We start from the raw sequence: 16,797 nt of genomic DNA on the forward strand, positions 1-16,797 counted from the left end.
CCAGCAGGGTGAGGCCTCCACAGCAACTCCCGGGGGGGGAGGGGGGCATCAAAGCTCACAGGAACCCCCCAGCTCCCGGGGGGGCACCAAGCCCCCCAGGAACCCCCCAACTCCCGGGGGGGCACCAAGCCCCCCAGGAACCCCCCAACTCCCGGGGGGGCACCAAGCCCCCCAGGAACTCCCCAACTCCCGGGGCACACCAGAGCCCCCCAGGAACTCCCCCAGCTCCCTGCGCCCTGCCCTGTGCAGCCTCATTCGGGCCCCCCGGGGCCCAGCTCTGGAGGCCTAGCTCCGGCCTCAGCAGGCCTTCCTGGGAGCATGGCCGCTCCTCTGATGCACCCTCTGAGGCCCAGAGAAAAGAAATGACACGGGACACGCTGTGGGGACAGAGTGACTCGTGTTGATTCGGGCAGCTCCGCGGGGCTCAAGGGGAGGCGCCGGCGCTCAGCCTCTGCACCAGCGCCCGCAGCTGCTCCGACAGCGCCACCTGCAGGGGGAGAGGAGCGCTGGCGGCCGTGGGGCGGAGGCGCACCGGGAGCCGGGGCTGGCGCTGCACCCACCTGGTACCCGGCGGGCAGCTCCAGCCGCCGGTGGGCGGGCCTGAGCCGGCTCAGGGAGCGCTGGGCCAGGGCTCGGGATTCGGCCAGAGGCGGGAGGGGCTCGCACAGCTGAGGGGAGAGAAGGGGCTGGGGTCAGGGTCAGGGTCAGGGCTGGATGTGGGCCGCAGGTGCAGACTAAGCGGCGGCGGCGTCACCTGGCCCTGCTGGACCCAGAGCCGCAGCAGTGGCTCCACGTGCGCCGGCCTCACGGTGCAGGCCTCCTGGGCCCCCCGGGGCCAGACCCTCAGCTCCTGGCCGGCCTGGGGCGCCGGCTCCTCCGCCAACTGCAGCAGGTCCAGCAGCGGAGACCCTGTAAGGGGTTGGGGGGGGGACCAAGAATGATGGGGGGGTCCTGGGCGTGGAGGGGGACCCAGAGGTGGGGGCCTCACCATCGGAGCCCAGGAGCCGGAAGGCGGCCTTGCTGCCGGGCAGGGTCTGCTTCTCGGGGTCCTCGGTCAGCTTCATGCGAGGCTGGCCTCCCACGGACACGAGCTGCAGGGACAGGGTGCTGAGAGCCGGGCCCCTCCCCACCCCAGGACGCCCACGCCCGCCCCCGCGCCCCGTCCCGGCTCTGCCTTGTAGACGCAGCCCAGGGAGGGCTGGCGGGGGCAGGTGACCACGCTGGTGCCAATGCCGATGACATCCACTTCGCTGCCCTGGAAGGGGGAGAGGACGGGCTGTGGGCTCAGCCCCTCCGCAGGCCCAGGCCCTCCTGCTGGGCCACCCGCCCCACCTGCTGGGCCAGCCGCGCCAGCTCCTTCTCATCAATGTTGTTGCTGACAGCGATGGGCACTGACTCCAGCCAGGGTGCCTGGAACCTGGGACGGGGCTCAGAAGTGCCTGATTCACCGGGGCTCCCTCCCGGCCCCGCCCTCCCTCCCCGGCCCCGCCCTCCCTCCCCGGCCCCGCCCTCCCTCCCCGGCCCCGCCCTCCCTCCCCGGCCCCGCCCCTCTCCCGGCCCCACCCTATCTCCCTCGCCACGCCCTCCCTCCATAACCACGCCCGTCTCATGACCACGCCCTCCCTCCCCGGCCACGCCCGCCTGGTCACATCCCTCCTTCCCTGGCCATACTCCTCTCCCTGGCCACGCCCCTCCCACAGGAGGAACTGCTTCAGCCTCACGGGCCGCCGTGACCACGCAGAGCCCTGTCTCCATGGAGGGAGGCCCAGACCAGATGTCCTCACTGTGGGAAAGCCAGGGGCGGGGGCGGGGGCAGGGGACAGGGTCCCTCCCTCTCCTTGCCCCACCTCTACACCCGAACCCTGAGGGGCCCTCTCGGCAGACGGGCCCCTGGACTCACTGGGCCGCCGCGGACCGGAAGAGCGCCCGGGCCTCCTGGGCCTGCCGCAGCAGGTCCCCGCTGTCCAGCCGCACGCCCACGGCCCGGTAGCCCAGCTCCCCCAGGGCCAGGGCCACCGCCAGGAAGTTGGGCAGCCCGCTCCTGGCCGGACAAGGGGTCAGGGTGCTGCCGTTTCTCCGCCAGCCCCCCCTGTGTGTGGGTGGGCGCCCGGCTCACCTCCTCACGCCGTAGGTGTCCAGCAGGCCCTGGAAGGCCCGGGGGAAGGCCAGGGCATAGGCCACAAAGGCTGCCCGCTCCCCGGGGTGCGGGTCCTGCACCCCCAGCCCCAGGTGGGCGCACACGCGCTCCAGCCACGCCTCCACACGGGTGGCCAGGTTCACCCTGGGGCCCTGGCCAGCTGCCGGAGCCAGCGTCTGGGGAGAGGGATCAGCGAAGGGTGGAGGCTCAGAGCTCACCCCGGGCGAGGCCGCCTGCCTGCCACCTTCCCGGGGCCACACCAGCTATCTGCCAGGCGGCTCCGGGGCCCGGACTGGACCCCCCTCCCGCAGGCCTGGCCTTGGGGGATGCCCTTGGAGCTCAGGGGGGAGAGAAGGGTACTGACCGGGTCCGGAGGCACCTCAGAGCCAGAAAAGGAGGTGATGAAGGAATGGGCCAGGGTGCCCACCACCGGCACGCCCCGCAGCTGTCCCGCCAGCATGTTGCTGCTGCCGTCAAAGCCTGGTGGCAGCGGGCAGCGTTGGGGGCTTCAGAGGCAGCTTCAGGCGGGGGTCCTTCTCCGCCCCCCTCCCCTGCCTTCCCGGCCTCACCCCCCAGGTAGCTATAGGTGGAGGCCGTGAGGCCGCCGTCGGGGCCCTGCGCTCGCCGCAGCCCCAATTCTAGCAGCCGCTTCTCAGGCCCGGCGATGAGGCGGAGCCGCGCCGCGTTGGTGGCAATGAGGCTGCGGGAGGGCAGGAGGGGACCTTGGTGAGGCTCACGACGGCCCCACGACCCGGCCCCCCGGAGGCCGAGCGATGCCACGTCCACCACCAAAGGCCCGGCCTCCCGGGAGCCCCGGCCCTCCGGGCCACCCCGCCGGGGGTGGGGGTGCGGGGCCCACCTGGCGTAGCTGACCAGGCAGAGGAGCGGCGTCTCCAGCAGCTGCACCACCAGCAGCGGCCCCGACACCTGCAGCAGCGGCACCTGCGGGAGGGTGTCAGCGGGCCCGCCCCGCCTCCCTGGGCCCCCCTCCGCCCCGCGCAGCCCGCACTCACGCCGGGGAAGGCGAGGGAGCCCTCGGGCAGGGCTCGCACCGTCACCCCGGAGCAATCAAGGGCCCGGAGGTGCTCGAAGAACGCGGGGTCAGTGTCTGCGGGCAGCACCGAGGCCACGAATCGCACGTCTGGGGGCGACAGAAGCCGCGTGGGCTGGGAGGGCGCGGCCGAGGCGGCTCCCCGGGCGGCACCGCCTCCTCGGCCGTGGGGCTCATCGGGGCGCAGTGAAGGGCTCACCGGGGTCCCCACCCGGGCCGTGTGCGGAGCGCGGGGCGGGAGGCCTGCGGGGAGCGGCGGCGGGCGGGCCGCGTGGGGAGCGCGGGGCGGGAGGCCTGCGGGGAGCGGCGGCGGGCGGGCCGCGCGGGGCGGGAGGCCTGCGGGGAGCGGCGGCGGGCGGGCCGGGTACCTGCGTCGCGCAGGTGGAAGGCGCGCAGGAAGCGCACGCAGTCGCGCAGCCCGGCGGCCAGGGCGAAGGCGCCGCCGAACGGGCTCTGGCGGAAGAAGAGCTCGAACTCGGCGGGGTCGCGCGCCCGGCCGGCGCGCCAGTAGCCCAGCGCCATGGTGACCTGGTACAGGTCGGTGAGCAGCGGCCGCGCCGCCGCGCGCCCCTCGGGGTCCTGCTCTGCCGCCATCGCGCCCGGCCGGACTCTGGACTCCCCGCCCCGCCGGCCCACGTGACCCCGCCCCCCCAATAGCGGTGCCGGGCCCGCCCGTCACGCCTTTGGCCCCAGTGAACCGGCTCCCGGAGGGCGAGGACGCCCGGGAAGCCTCCGCCTTTCCTGGCAACGCAGGGGCGGGGCGGGGCTGCCGGTCTCTGGACCGGAGTCCCCTGGGCCCGAGCGGGCTGAAGGGGGCCATGTGTCCCCGTCCCCGGAGCCCAGCTCCTCAGCACCCTGAGCGCGGTCCCCTCCGGCCTCCCCCGGCTCTGTGCGCCGGGTGGGAGGGCGCCTAAGGCGGAGGTGACCCCACCCCCTGCTGGACTGTCCCCGCCCCTCCTTGGAGCCACCCAGGCCTGGGGAGGGGCAGGTGGAGGTGCTCCAATTGGCTCCTCGTAGGTGTGGCGCGTCCTGTGCTCAGGAAGCAGCCAGCCTGGTGCCCACCCCCAGCGGGCACCACAGGGGCCTTGTAATACAGGGAGCCTCAGGGCCCCCAAGGGGCAGATCCAACCGGAGTAGCTGCAGCCCAGCCCTTTCTGATACCGAGAGCAGCGCTCACCAGCAGGATGGGCCAGCCCTGTGAAACCCAGTGGCACCCGCGCCGGTAGATGGGGCAGGGGGTGGGGGTGCGGCAACAGGCAGGACCCCACAGGACAGTGGCATGGGACTTGCCCCAGGCCGCCATCCACCAGTAATGGAGCTGCCAGGCAGTGTGCAGGGCAAGGTGCCCTCCAAGGGCTGAATGAGGGCCAGGGATGGGAGGCAGGGCTCACACAGGTCAGACCTGGGCAAGTGCCTGGGCACAGGAGGGCCAGGCCAGCCTGGGGCCTCTCTCCTGGACAGCTGAGGTGGGTACTTTTGCTCCCACAGAGACAGCTCAGCCAGGAACAGCAAGGAGGCAGAGGGCGAGGGGAGAGCTGGGGGCCTCCTGGGCCCCAGGATGAGAGAAGGGCCGGCCTTCTTCCTGGCACCACAGCCTGAACAGGACGTGGCACGTGGTGGGTGAGTGAACACAGGCCCAAAGACGGAGCAGAGGGCAGGCGGGGTGAGGCCACCGCCACCGGGAGGCTGTGCAGAGGCCAAGGGGGCATGGCCATGGCCCCCGGGGAGGACTGACAGCCCACTGAACGCCCCGCCCCGCCCACAGGCCCAGACCAGACAGGAGCCAGACAGGGAATTGCAGTCTTTAATGGTGGCAGGGCCGCCGGGGCTGGGGCTGGGGCTGGGGCTCAGATCTTGTTGAAAGCCGCAATGTCGACACTCTGCACCTGGAGAAGGGAGAGCATGGTCAGGTGAGGCCGTTTCCCAGAGGCCCCCCGTCCCCCAGGACTGCCCCCCAAGAGCCTGCCCACTCACGTGCTCCTCGAACTTGGTGATCTCCTCCTCCAGCAGGTCGGTGCCCACCTTGTCGTCCTCCACCACGCACTGGATCTGCAGCTTGCGGATGCCGTAGCCCACGGGCACCAGCTTGGAGCCCCCCCAGACCAGCCCGTCCAGCTGGACGGAGCGCACGCATGCCTCCAGCTGGGCCATGTCCGTCTCGTCATCCCACTGGGGAACGGAGGGAGGAGAGGCTGGGTCAGGGGCCCACAGACCATGGGGGGGCCGCACAGCAGCGCCCTCTACCCCCGCCCCCTGCCCCCCTCGCGCCACATTTCCCTGAGCCCGCGACCCTGACCCGGGCTGGCGGCCGAGCGGGCACTCACGGGCTTCACGTCCAGGAGGATGGAGGACTTGGCCACCAGCGCCGGCTTCTTGGCCTTCTTCTCGGCGTACTGCCGCAGCCGCTCCTCCCGCAGCCGCACGGCCTCCTTGTCGGCCTCCTCGTCGCTGCCGAACAGGTCGATGTCGTCGTCATCCTCGTCGTCCTCGGCCGCGGCCGCCGGCGCCGCCTTCCTGCTGGGCGGCTCCGCTTGGCGCATGGGCGACACGTGCTGCGGAGGGGAGGGGAGGGGAGGGGTGAGGCGCGGCTCCCGGCCGGGCTCTCCCCCTCAGGCCCCTGGGCCAGGTGTGGGCGCTCACCTGGGTCTGCGGGGCAGTGGCCCGGTGGGCAGGCGAGCTCTTCTCCAGCACGCTCAGACGGCCCTCCAGCTTGGCGATGGCCTGCTGCAGGTCCTGCACCACTGCGGGGTGCGGGGGATGCTGGTTAGACCACAGCAGCCCGGCCCCACCCCTCCCCACCGAGCCCAGCGCCTCACCTCCCCGCAGACTCTGGTTCTCCACTTCCAGGCTGGCGATCCGGGTGACGAGCTCACTGTGGTCTCCGCCGGGCCCGCTGGAAGCTCCGGGGCCTGAGCTCTGCAAGGCAGGGGGCGGTGAGGGCGTGGCCCACCCCACTCTGAGGCCCCCACAGCCACGGAGCGGCACAGCCCCGAGCTGGGCAGGAGGCCTGAGACACCGGGCGGCAGTAGTCCCCTGCCAGGCCTCATCAGGAGGGGAGGCGGCCGCCCTGTGGGGATAGGGTGGCTGCAGGACCAAGCAGGAAGCAGGGGCCCAGGGCAGCAGCTCAGAGCCATGACTGCCACTGCCCGGTGTGAGGGAAGCAGGACTGACAGTCCCAGGGGCAGCCTGGCCTGTGGTCTCAGGAGGACTGGGCAGCATGGCCTTGAAGTGGAAATGGGAGGGGAGAGCAGCCAAGGGGCCCATGGGACAGGAAGGAGCCTGCCCGAGCCCAGGACAGTCCTCCTCTCGGTCCCCCCAGCCCGCACGGTGCCCGGCTCACTAGGTCTGCGCAGGGGGCGCTGGCCCGTCCGGCCCACACAGAGCTGCCCAGGGAGCTCACCCACAGGGCACCCCAGCTCACACCTGAGTCACGCACAAGTGAACGGCTTTGGGAACACAGTGCACCTGGCCCTTTCCCCAGGGCCACTGTCCCCCCTCCAGTGTCCAACCAGGATCAAGACCTTGGCCTGAGGCCCACCCAGGCAGCCACAGGACAAGCCACTGCTCTACGGATAGGCTCCAGGAGTCCAGGCAGGACAGCCCCGGTTGGGCCGCCCAGTTTCAAACCGCCATCACTAGCCATGGCCCACGCCATTCTCTCCAAGACCTCCGATGGCCTGGGTCACACAGGGACGGAAGCCAGCGCTCCGCGCCTGCTCACTCATCCGGCCCCAGCTCCGCAGGCTCCTCTCCCAGGGTTAGTTCGGGAGCCAGTGAACGGGGTCCTGGCAGTAGGCTGGTGCCTGGAGCCCTGCTGCGTGGTAGGTAAGTGTGGGAAGACAGCAGGTCACTGGTGCCAGCCCTGCACGTCACCAGTCCTCTCCGTAAGACTATGCCCTCGCCCCGCCGACTCCGTCCGCCCCACCCCAGCATGAACTCACACCCGGAGCTCTGGGGCAGGGCCTCTACGGGGCGACCGTCACACTGAGGTCATTAGGGTGGTCCTAGCTCACTGGCTGGTGTCCTCAGAGGACACCCAGGCGAGAGGATGCAGAGACAATGGGAGAAACGGCCACCCGCAGGCCAAAGAGTGCGGCCTTGCAGGGAACCAGCCCTGCACACACCTTGATCGTGGACTCCAGCCTTCAGACTGTGAGAAAATCAAACGACGCTTACGCTGTGGTCGGTGGTGCTTTGTGACCCAAGCCCCAGCAGCACACCACAGCTGCCCCAAGACCAGGACCCAGCAGCTGCCCCCACAGCCAGGCCCGAGCGGGGGGAGGAGGCGCTCTTGGTGCCACCAGAGCCTGTGTCTGCCCGGCTCACCCGGGGGAGGTAGAAGGCAAGTAGGGGTCACGCCCAATGCAGGGCCTGCTGGGCAGCTGGCGGTGGCACCACTTCCCAGGGACACCTGCCTGGGCTGCCCAGCCTGTGGCCAGCACCCGAACCAGCTGTGCAGGCAGGTGACTCACATGGCAGAAGGGACTTTGCAGACGTGATGAGGTAGGGGAGGTGGAGGTGACCCTGGGTTACCCAGGTGGGCCCAGCGTCACCCCCAGGTCCACAGGAGAGAAAGGCAGGGAGGAGATGAGACAGGAGCAGGTCATGAACTGCTGGTGAGGAGCCACAGGCCAAGGAGTGGGCAGCTCCTAGGAGCTGGAAAAGGCGGAATGACGCCCCCTGGAGGCTCCACAGGAGCACAGCTATGCGGAATGACGCCCCCTGGAGGCTCCACAGGAGCACAGCTATGCGGACGCGTGGCCTTCAGGGCCGGACACGCCCAGGTCCGAGGGAGAAAGAGGCCCGGGCCCCCTGGCCAGGAAGGTGGACCAGGAGGCCTGCCGCCTCCTAGGGACAGACCTCCCAGCCAGGCAGGCAGAGTGGCCATGGTCCCATCTGGGACCAGGAAGCGCGGTGGGCTGCAGGGCCCTGCCTGGGCCTCAAACTCAAGAAGGTGCTCATTCTGTGATTTGAACTCCATTCCCTGTGATCCCTGTGATCCCTGGGGAGGTCAAGGCCCAGTAGGGAAGGAGGCTTCCCTCAGCAGAGCAAGCAGGAGGAGGGAGACCCAGTTGTGCGCGAGCAAGCAGGCGAGCAGCACAGCAAGGAGGCAGAGGAAGGCTGCTGTGGTCCGGGCCAGGACCGTGCCCGGGCAGCAGCCTCGCCTGGCTTTGCTTCAAGGGCAAAGCCCGCAGCGGCACTGGGGAGTCACGCGCTGTGGCATGAGGGCGGCGGAGCGCCAGCCTGGGTGCTCGGCCGCGGTACTCACTCCGGCCAGGGATTTCTGGATGTTCTCTCTGGCTCTCGCAATGTCCCGGAGGATCACGCTTGCGCCGTTCTCCTGCAGACAGTGCAGAAAGAACCAGTCTTTTCTTTCATTAAAAATTTTTATAATTTTTAAAAAAAATAGGAACCCTATGTCCCTCCAGTGGAGAGCGAGGACGAGGCGGGCGGACGGAAGCTCAGCGGCAGCGAGATGCGCGAGGTGCAGAGCCCTGCGGCGTGGCCTCGGCCCCAGGCTTGCGTGTGCTGTGCTCCCCGCGGCCTCATACAGACAGCAGACGCGTGCTGCCTCGCGCTGAGCCAGGAGCAGGCCCCGCACCCCAGGAGCAGCCGGGCGCTCGACAGACCCCACCTCCAGCACCTGGGGAGGAGCCTCCCAGCGCCCCAAGCCCACCCTCACCTGGCGCGAGGAGCCAGTCACAGGCCCGTTCATCTGCTCGTAGAATTTCCTTTCGGCATCATCGTACTTGAACTTGTCGAACCAGATCTTCTCGTGCACCAGGAAGTTTGTGGCCATTTTCCTGCTGGGAGGAAAAGGAGAGGCTGACCACCTGGACTGCACAGGCCCCTTCTCGCAGCCCAGATGCCCAAGGTGCAGGGTCTCCAGGCCCCACCGGCAGAGCAGGGAGCCCCCGTCCACACCACCTGTTCCCAGCCACGCCGCTCCCTTCTGCGCACAGGCCCGGGCCCAGGCCCGTCCCAAAGACCAGCGGCTCAGTGTGGCCATGAACTTCTGGGGATGCCGAGGCCCCCTTTTCCAAGCACACCTGACAACACACTCACACCCGAACACAGGCAGCGGGATGCCACTGCCGCCTACCGAGCAGACACTAAGGATCTCACACGCCTGCCCAGTGATCTCACAGGAAAACGGCCTCTCACGACGCCCCTCCATGTGCAACAAGCGCGCCATGTTCCCAGCGCACACCAGCAGCACCTCTGCCCGTGGGGAGGAGCCAGACAAACAAAAGCTCTCCAGGGTTCCGAGGTCAGTAAGGCTGAGAACTACTGCGCTAGACCTGGGCGAGCCAGCTCGGCCGGGCCACGCCCTGCCGTTGTCCACCGTGCCCATCCTGCCTGGGCAGACGCCCCTCTGCTGCGTCCCCGCAGCCCGACGAGGTGGGCAGCTGCTCAGACCTGGGCCCGCAGAGCCTTCTTGCGCCTTACCCCACCCCACCCGTTCTCTGTGCCTCGCGCTGACAAGAGGAAGTGGGTCTCCCCCATGAGAAGCCAGATCCATGAACTGGGTTTCGGGCCCCATGCCCGCCTCCTCCACGATGGGCCGTGCCCTGTCCCTCACGAGGCCAGTCCTGTCAACCCATCAGATCAACCCTTCAGAGGGGCAGAGCAAAGGGGCTCCCATGGGGACCGGGGGCCAGGCTGGCACCCTTCCCTGGAGACCCAGGTGCCTCTGCACGTCCCACTGGCCCAGCCCCTACACCACAGGGCCCCTAGTGTCCATCGTCGCTTTGCCCACCTGCCTGGGAACCCCTTTCCTGGCCAGGCGCTGGGCGCTCCCCCCTCCCACCCCTCCAGGCCTCTGACCGCCCTCCACAGACCAGGGCTGCACTGAGGGGAGCTGTCCTGGAGGCGGCCCCGGGCCATCAGGCCAGGCCGGAAGCCTGCCTCGCCCGGCACATCCTTTGGACTCCAGGAGCGGGGCCTCCGACGCCCCGAGGAGTTTCCCCACGAACACCCTGCAGGGGGCACTCAGCCCGGAGCCTCATGCTCAGCGATCTCACAGGAAAACGGCTTGTCCTGGAGGCTGCACTGCCCAACCCACTCCCGCACCCAACTGAGCGGGTCCAGGGGCCTCGGGAAGAGCTCGCGGGGTGGGACAGGGAGGGGTGCACGCGGCCCGGCCCAGGCACCCGTCCAGCAAGGTTCTCCTACTTGGGTCTCAGGCTGGACATGGACGGGCCAGAGCGGGCGCTGGGCCGGTGCACCAGAGCCGTGGACTCGAGGCGCCAGGCCACGCGCAGGGCCTCGGCAGCGTGGTGGCGGCTCTCAGCACTGTCGTAGGTGGGCTTGCTGAGCCAGGGCGCCTCGGCATCCTTGTGCAGGAAGTACCAGTAGGGCAGGGCGGGCGAAGGGAGCCCCGCCTCGGCCCGCCTCAGCTCGGCCCGCCGGCTCCCCGTGGCGTTGCGGGCCCGCCGGTCCCTGCGTGCCCGCTTGGCACTCTCGGCCTGGCGGGCTCTCTCCTGCAGGCGCACCTTCCCGGGGGGGTGGCCGTCGCACAGGGCCTCGTAGAAGCCCCTCTCGGCTGCATCATAGCGGGGCTTGTCCAGCCACACCTCCCGCACCAGCGCCTGCAGGCTGCCCAGCGGGGGCTGGCCGTTGGCTGGTGAGCAGGGCTGGTGGGTGAGGGCCAGGGCCACGGCTGGTGCCTGCGGGCCCCTGTCAGGAGCCCCCTGCCCGCTGCTCCCCTCGGTGGCCAGCAGCAGAGCCTGAGACCATTCCACAAACGCCCGCTCGGCCTGGTCAAAGGCAGACTTGTTGACCCAGATGCCCCAGGTCACATGGTGGCAGGCCACCTGGCTTCCGTGGGTGCAAGGACCCCTGGGGGCCAGCGCCGGTGGCGGGGCTGCCTGGGCGGCCAAGTCTGCCAGCCTCTGTCGGTAGGAGCTCTCCGCCTGGTCGAAGAGCGGCTTCTCCAGCCACACGCGGTCGGCCGAGAGGCCCACGAGGGCCAGGTCTGGCCTGCCCAGCCGGCTCTTCGGGGAGCGCTTCCTCTTCTTCTGCAGGGGCTGCCTGCCGGGGTGGCTCTGCCGGGGACTGGCCCCGCCGCCGCCCGGGGCCTCGGCCTCCTCGGCGTCCTCCTGCCCCGGGCCGTTCACGGCGGGCACCTGAGCCGGGAGCGGCGGGGCGGCGGGGGCTCGCGCGGCCTGGTGCTGGTGGAAGCGCCGCTCAGCCTCCCCATGCTTCTGCTTGTCCTCCCAGACGGTCTCCAGGGCACAGGAGGCCTTTCCGCTCCTCATCTTCGCGCAGCAGGGAAAGCAAGCACAAGAAGGCATGAGCACAGCGCCCGCGGCCAGTGCCCGCCCCGCCCGCGGAGCCTGGCCTCGCCGGAGGAGCTGTGGACGCTTCCCTCACAAATCCTCACACACACCACGCAGGCCCCGTCGGACCCGCCGGGACCTCAGTGAAGAGGACGTGAGTGACGTGCACGGTGTGTGTGTGAGGACTTGTGTTCTTTTAGCCGCAAAACTTCTAGCCCAGCATGCACCGCGCTCTCCAGCGGGGCCTGGAGATGGCTTCCGAACCTCGGATACCTTTTCCCAGAACCCGACAGGATGCGAACCAGCGCGCTCCCGCCATCTGCCCCGCGTGAGCGCCCTCACAGGAAGCTGTCCCACGAGACACGGAGCTCGCTCACACGGGGCAGTGACTGTTGGTCTGAAACTAACTGGACGGCCTGTGCCACGCCCGGCCACCCCGAGGCGCTGGGTTAAAGGAAGCACGGGCGCCTCGGAGGCGGCCCATCGTGGCGTACGGGCACATGGGGGGCAGGTGGGGGCCCTGAGCCCCTCCATCCTCATGGAGGTGACCCTCATGGCAACGACCTCCCCGTCTTCCCTCCTCATCCCCTCTCCCCCGCTCTGCTGCCGGGCGTGGTGCTGGGGAAAGGGGGCTGGCACTCTGTGGACCAGACTGGAGACCTGAGGCAGCCCCCACTCAGCAAGAACAGAGGGGTGTGGGCCCCGCCGGGAGCAGCTCAGACCCAGAAAGCCCTGCGGGGGCGGGGGGTGGTCCCTGCTCACTCTGAGCCTTCCCCCCAGAGCAGAGGGAGGCCTCCTGACCAGCATCCAATGCCAGCTTGCCAGGGCTGAGCAGCCCTCCCTCAGACACCCTCCTGTCCCTGCTTCTGTGGGTCACTGGTGGAGCCTGAGCAACCGTCCACCAGTGGCCCTCAGTGCCAGGCAGGCCCTCAGCCTCGGAAGCAAGGTCTCCAGAGGCAGGGCAGCCTCTCAGCGGGAGGGCAAACCCTCCCCCCCTCACCTGGGACCCACAGCCCTTCCTAACACCCAGAAGCGGAAACCGGACTCAACTACCCCATGGACATGCGGACCAAGCCCCACACCTGCCGAGCACTTTGGGGAGCGTGCCCCTTCCCCCCGCAGGGGTTCGTGGGGGGCCTTTAACGGCACATGCCACAGCCTCCGAGGTTCCAGCGAGGTCAGGGGCTGTCCCCTGGCACCTCCCTGCCCAGCACTCACCAAGGCCAGGCTGGCAGCAGAGGCAGTGGTGGGAGGCAGGAGCTGCGCCCAGGAGGCAGGGCATTGTGACATCACGCCCTGTCCCTGACGGGGCAGCAGGACGACCAGGCAGGGCTTATGTGCCCTCTGACCTCTGATGCCTGGCCCCTTTGGCACAGCCCACAGGCTGGCCTCTAGCCTAGTGCCCAAGCCCTGCCACAGCTCTTGGCCTCCACACTTCCTGGGCCCCCGACACCAGACCAGGCTGTGCTCAGGGCAGGGGAAGCCAGTTCTCTGGACGCCCAAACTTGGCACGAGGCTGAGGCGAGGTCTGGGGGGGCTGGACCCCGACCTGCCCGGGGAGGCCCCGAGGGTGCGGAGCAGGTGGAGGGCGGGCCTCCGCGGGCTCCGCTCAGGTGACGGGCACAGGGCAGGAGCAGTACTTACTTTCGCTCTGACCTCCTAGGGCAGCATGGAGAGAAAGCAGCAAGGTTAGAGCCGGCAGGCAGGCGCCCAGAGACTGAGGCCCTTCCAGAGCTGCTCGCCGAGGCGGGTGCGGAGGGTGCTGGAGGAGCAGCGCCGACAGCCAGGAGACCAGCTCTACCAGCCCAGGCCCCGCACACGGGGGCCGGCCGTTCCCGGGAGGCGCACCCGAGCACCTTCCCGTCTGCTCTGCGGGGGCCTGAGCCCACTGTCCACCTGGAGCTTGGAGGGGAGTCCAGCGCAGCCCTGTCCCGGCCCCCGAGGGTGCGGAACAAGAGGACAAGGCCCAGGCCGCGCGTTTTAGTCACCAGAGCGCCGTCTCGGGGACAGTCTCCCTGCCCTGAGCACAGGACAGGGCTGTCAGCGCATCCCCGACGGGAGCAGCCAGCCCAGTGCTGCACCCCAGGAGCTCTGCAAGGCCCTCGGGCACAGACAGGAGACCTCTCCCCCAGTGCCAGAGCCCCAAGAACCGGCCTCCCGTCTCCAGAAGATGCTCTGCCACCCAGGTCCCCGAGGGCAGGGACACCCCAGGAGCCTTATGGGGCCCACTGACAAGAACGGGACCAAGGGGGGCAGCTGGCCTGCGACGGCACGTTCCCGGCAGGCTCCCCGCAGGAGCCACACCCACTGCCCGGCCTCTGAGGTGAGGGTGGCAGGTGGCTCTGGGGAGAGGGCACTCCTGTCAGGAGCAGCACCCAGAGCCGGCCCTTGGGCATGGAGCCGGTGTTGGGATGGGGCCGAGCGCCCAGAGGGACATCCCGGGCCCCTGCCTGCAGCCAGATCCCCAGGACAGCTGAGCGACACAGGGCCCACCTCTCCTTCAACACCCGTTCCTGCGGCCCACAAGGGCCCCCCACCGAACGCCATGTCTCCGGGCAGATAGCCACTTGGAGGCGGGACACTCCCCTCCGAGAACAAGCTCGCACCCTACACTCCCAGGACGGAGCCGGCTGGGCTGCGGCTGGAAATGCCGGCCACACCGGGGCGAGGACGGACTTGAACTCTGGCTGTCCCCGCTGTGGTCCTGTCCTCCCCGAGCACACGGACTCCGGGAAAGGGGCACCGCCCGCCACGCTGCCCGAGCCTGCAGGCCTGCGGCCTGGGAGGCCCAGAGGGAGGCGCCGCCTGGCCGCCAGGCCCGGGGCAGAGGTGCCCCCAGCAGAGCTGGTCCTGGTTAGAGAAGGCCCCCTTGGTGACATTCTCGCGCCTGGGGCTGCCCGAGAGGGACCGCTGGGCCCGGCCTTCCCGCCTCCGCGGAGCTGGGAAAGCGGTGCTTGTGGTGCCAGCTCGGAGCCAGGGAGCGGCTCCTCCCAGGACGCTGCCTCTGGAGGGTCCGGCAGGAGGCGGGGGCGTGGCCTCAGAGCTGTGCCCAGGTGCTGGGAGCCACGCTGGGCTAGTGAGGAAGGTTTCAGGGAGGGCCCTCCCCAGCCTCAGGCAGCCTTTCCCACATCACCCCCGTCACACCCAGGGGTCAGTGGGAATGGCAGGGGCAGGGGCGGTGGCGGGCGGGGTCTGCAGGCAGCTCGGCTTTCTATGGGCCCTGGCTGTCTGCAGCATCCTCCTGCGGGCAGGGAGCACCCCCGCAGGGAGCACCCGGAGCCTTGATGCTCCAGAACAGCCAAGCAGGGGGGCAACTGTGTGGACAGGAGGCAGATAGGACGCCCTTTGCCTCCTCTGGGGGCGCTCCACAGCCCCAACTCCTACTCAGAAGCTTTCTGACCCCACTCCTGGGCAGTTCGGCCCCAGGCAAAAAGGCCAACCCATCCTGAGGCCCTGGCTGGCGAGGCTGAACCAGCGCTGCACAGTGGAGCTGTCCACAGCGTCCGCCAGACAGGCCTCACTGTGCCTGCAAGCTCCCCCTCCCTAGGCTCCACCACCACAGCTGGTGGGGCTGTGGGCTCAGCTCACCAGCCAGGCCCTTCGCTTGGGGCAGCTCCAGGAGGCACACGTGCTTGTGCTTCCACCCTTGTACGTACACATCACGAGTGTGTGCGTGTCCAGGCCTCGTATGTAGCTGCGAGCCAGGAGTGGCGAAGGGAAAGGCTCCGAGGGGGTGAGGAGTTGGGGATCTGTCTCCAGTGCTTGTACTTGGCATCAATGTCGGCTGCCACCCACCGCCAACACACACGTCACCTTCACACACCAGCGCGGGCCCGTCTCCTGCCTGCAGCCCCCGGAATGCTGACGCTAGCAAGTGACGCTCTGGACGGATTCTTTCTGTTAATCTTTTTCAAACATCGCCTTCAGGCCACAGTTTACAAAAACCCCAGTCAAGCAAGCTTGCCCACCTATGCTGAACGCCGGAGCCCCGGCCGGCTCCCCAGAGGAAGGCGGCGCCCAGCCTGCCCCGGAGTGCGTGCCAGGGCCCTGAGAAGGCACGTCCTGGGACACTCTGTCCGCAGAGGCTCAGGACAGGCTCGCACTGGAGCCAGCCCCGTCCTGGCTCGGGGAGCCCAGCCGGCACAGCTGGTCAGTCTCCTGGCCAAGCGCTCCCCACGCCCAGGCCAGGCCCGGGTCCGTGTGCACGGCTCCCGCAGGCAGGGACCAACCACTGCGCCGGGCGGCTTCCTTCCGGAGCCCCGGACTGCAGCCGCCGTGGGCCCGCCCCCACTCCGCCCCACGGGGGAGTGCCCGCTCGTCACGGAAGGCGCCACCTCCCAGGCTGCCGTCAGGTTCGCCTCCGGCCCGACTCCTGGTCCAGGCCAAGACCCGGTCACGCTCGGAGGACCAGTGGGTCTCGGCCGCTCGCGGGCACGTCCTCACTCCTCCCCTCTCGGAAGCCGCCTCGGTTCCCAGGAGGGCGGCCGGCACGGTGAGCGCTCCGTGAGCACGTGCTGGGCCCGAGGCTACGGGCCCGGCCACGCGGGGCGCACGCCGGTCACCCACCCGGACTGGGTCCCAGCGGCGCCCCGCACGCCCGCCGCGCGCCCCGCCCCTCTGCGCCGGCCCGGGAGCCGCACCGGGCCCACCGCCCCCAGGCCGGCACTGGCGCCCGGGCCCGCGACGGCGCGGAGCTGCCCCGGCCGCCCGTCCCCTGCCCCGGGGCCTCCCGGCAGGCGCGGCGGCCTCGGCGCGGGCCACGGTACTCACACGCCAAGGACGCGGCGGCCGGAGGGAGAGCTCGCGGCGGGCTGGCTGAGGAAAGGAGGCCGCCGGGGCGCGCACGGGAAATGAGACCGCGGGACCGACCACGCCACGCGGACGGAGACGCAGGGGAAGCGGTTCGTGCACCCGCCCCGCTCCGCCGCCGGGGTCCGCCCCGCGACCCTCCCCGCAGCTGCAGAGACGGAAGCCAGAGGGAGACGCCCACGCAGCGTGTCCGCCCCCGGAGGAGCCGGAGCAAACGGCTGGGAACCGGACCTCAACCCACCCGGCCCCCCTCCGCTGTGGGCTCAATGGACTCGTCGGGATGGGGCGGAACTGACCGGCTGCGCGCGCAGCGCGAAGCACGAGGGCGGATCGGAGTGACGCACGAGGGGCGGGCCGGAGTGACGCAAGGGGCGTGTCCTAGGGACGCTGGGGGCGGGCCGGAGTGATGCGCGGGGGCGTGTCCCAGGGACGCTGGGGCGGGGCAAGCTTGCCTGCACCGCCCCCCGCACCTCCCGTACCAGGGAGACAAAAGGGAGGGCCGCAGTCAGCCCCGCCCC

General features: G+C 70.1%; 2 protein-coding genes across 13 annotated transcripts; both read right to left on the reverse strand.

Moving 5' to 3' along the window:
• Positions 1-380: 380 nt before the first annotated feature.
• Positions 381-5,021, reverse strand: NAPRT (nicotinate phosphoribosyltransferase). 2 transcript variants are annotated; one of them, XM_084907221.1, is made up of 13 exons: positions 3,557-3,861; positions 3,151-3,278; positions 2,997-3,079; positions 2,707-2,837; positions 2,502-2,617; positions 2,117-2,313; positions 1,901-2,041; positions 1,333-1,417; positions 1,175-1,255; positions 989-1,091; positions 755-909; positions 561-668; positions 381-487 (listed from the first exon to the last, which is right to left on the reverse strand). In XM_084907221.1, the coding sequence occupies exons 1-13, from the start codon at positions 3,780-3,782 to the stop codon at positions 425-427; spliced, it is 1,617 nt and encodes a 538-aa protein (XP_084763347.1). In that variant the 5' UTR covers positions 3,783-3,861; the 3' UTR covers positions 381-424. The 2 variants fall into 2 exon arrangements, with proteins under 2 accessions (XP_084763347.1, XP_084763346.1); XM_084907220.1 differs by lacking the exon at positions 3,151-3,278 and having other exon boundaries at positions 3,557-5,021.
• EEF1D (eukaryotic translation elongation factor 1 delta) lies at positions 4,979-16,577 on the reverse strand (the record flags this gene model as incomplete). Of its 11 annotated transcripts, none has more annotated exons than XM_084907229.1 (8): positions 4,979-5,074; positions 5,163-5,357; positions 5,513-5,740; positions 5,829-5,929; positions 6,005-6,104; positions 8,458-8,529; positions 8,872-8,995; positions 16,241-16,548. In XM_084907229.1, 7 exons carry the CDS (start codon positions 8,986-8,988, stop codon positions 5,036-5,038), a joined length of 852 nt encoding a protein of 283 aa, XP_084763355.1. In that variant the 3' UTR covers positions 4,979-5,035. The 11 variants fall into 11 exon arrangements, with proteins under 11 accessions (XP_084763355.1, XP_084763356.1, XP_084763358.1 ...); XM_084907230.1 differs by having other exon boundaries at positions 8,872-8,992; positions 16,241-16,405; XM_084907232.1 differs by lacking the exon at positions 16,241-16,548 and adding an exon at positions 15,805-16,056 and having other exon boundaries at positions 8,872-8,992.
• Positions 16,578-16,797: the final 220 nt, after the last annotated feature.

Source organism: Pipistrellus hanaki (genome assembly GCF_964339955.1).
Source record: "Pipistrellus hanaki genome assembly, contig: scaffold_41, whole genome shotgun sequence".
Lineage (NCBI taxonomy): Eukaryota > Metazoa > Chordata > Mammalia > Chiroptera > Vespertilionidae > Pipistrellus > Pipistrellus hanaki.

Bases quoted from the DNA above. Each gene is read 5' to 3' on its own strand.
- NAPRT (XM_084907220.1), bottom strand. From the start codon at position 4,903: ATGGCCATGCCCCCTTGGCCTCTGCACAGCCTCCCGGTGGCGGTGGCC. The intron at 2,314-2,501 runs GTCAGTACCCTT...CCCTCTCCCCAG, and splicing joins CTGAGGTGCCTCCGGACCCG to ACGCTGGCTCCGGCAGCTGG. The intron at 669-754 runs GTGACGCCGCCG...CTCTCCCCTCAG, and splicing joins TCTGGGTCCAGCAGGGCCAG to CTGTGCGAGCCCCTCCCGCC.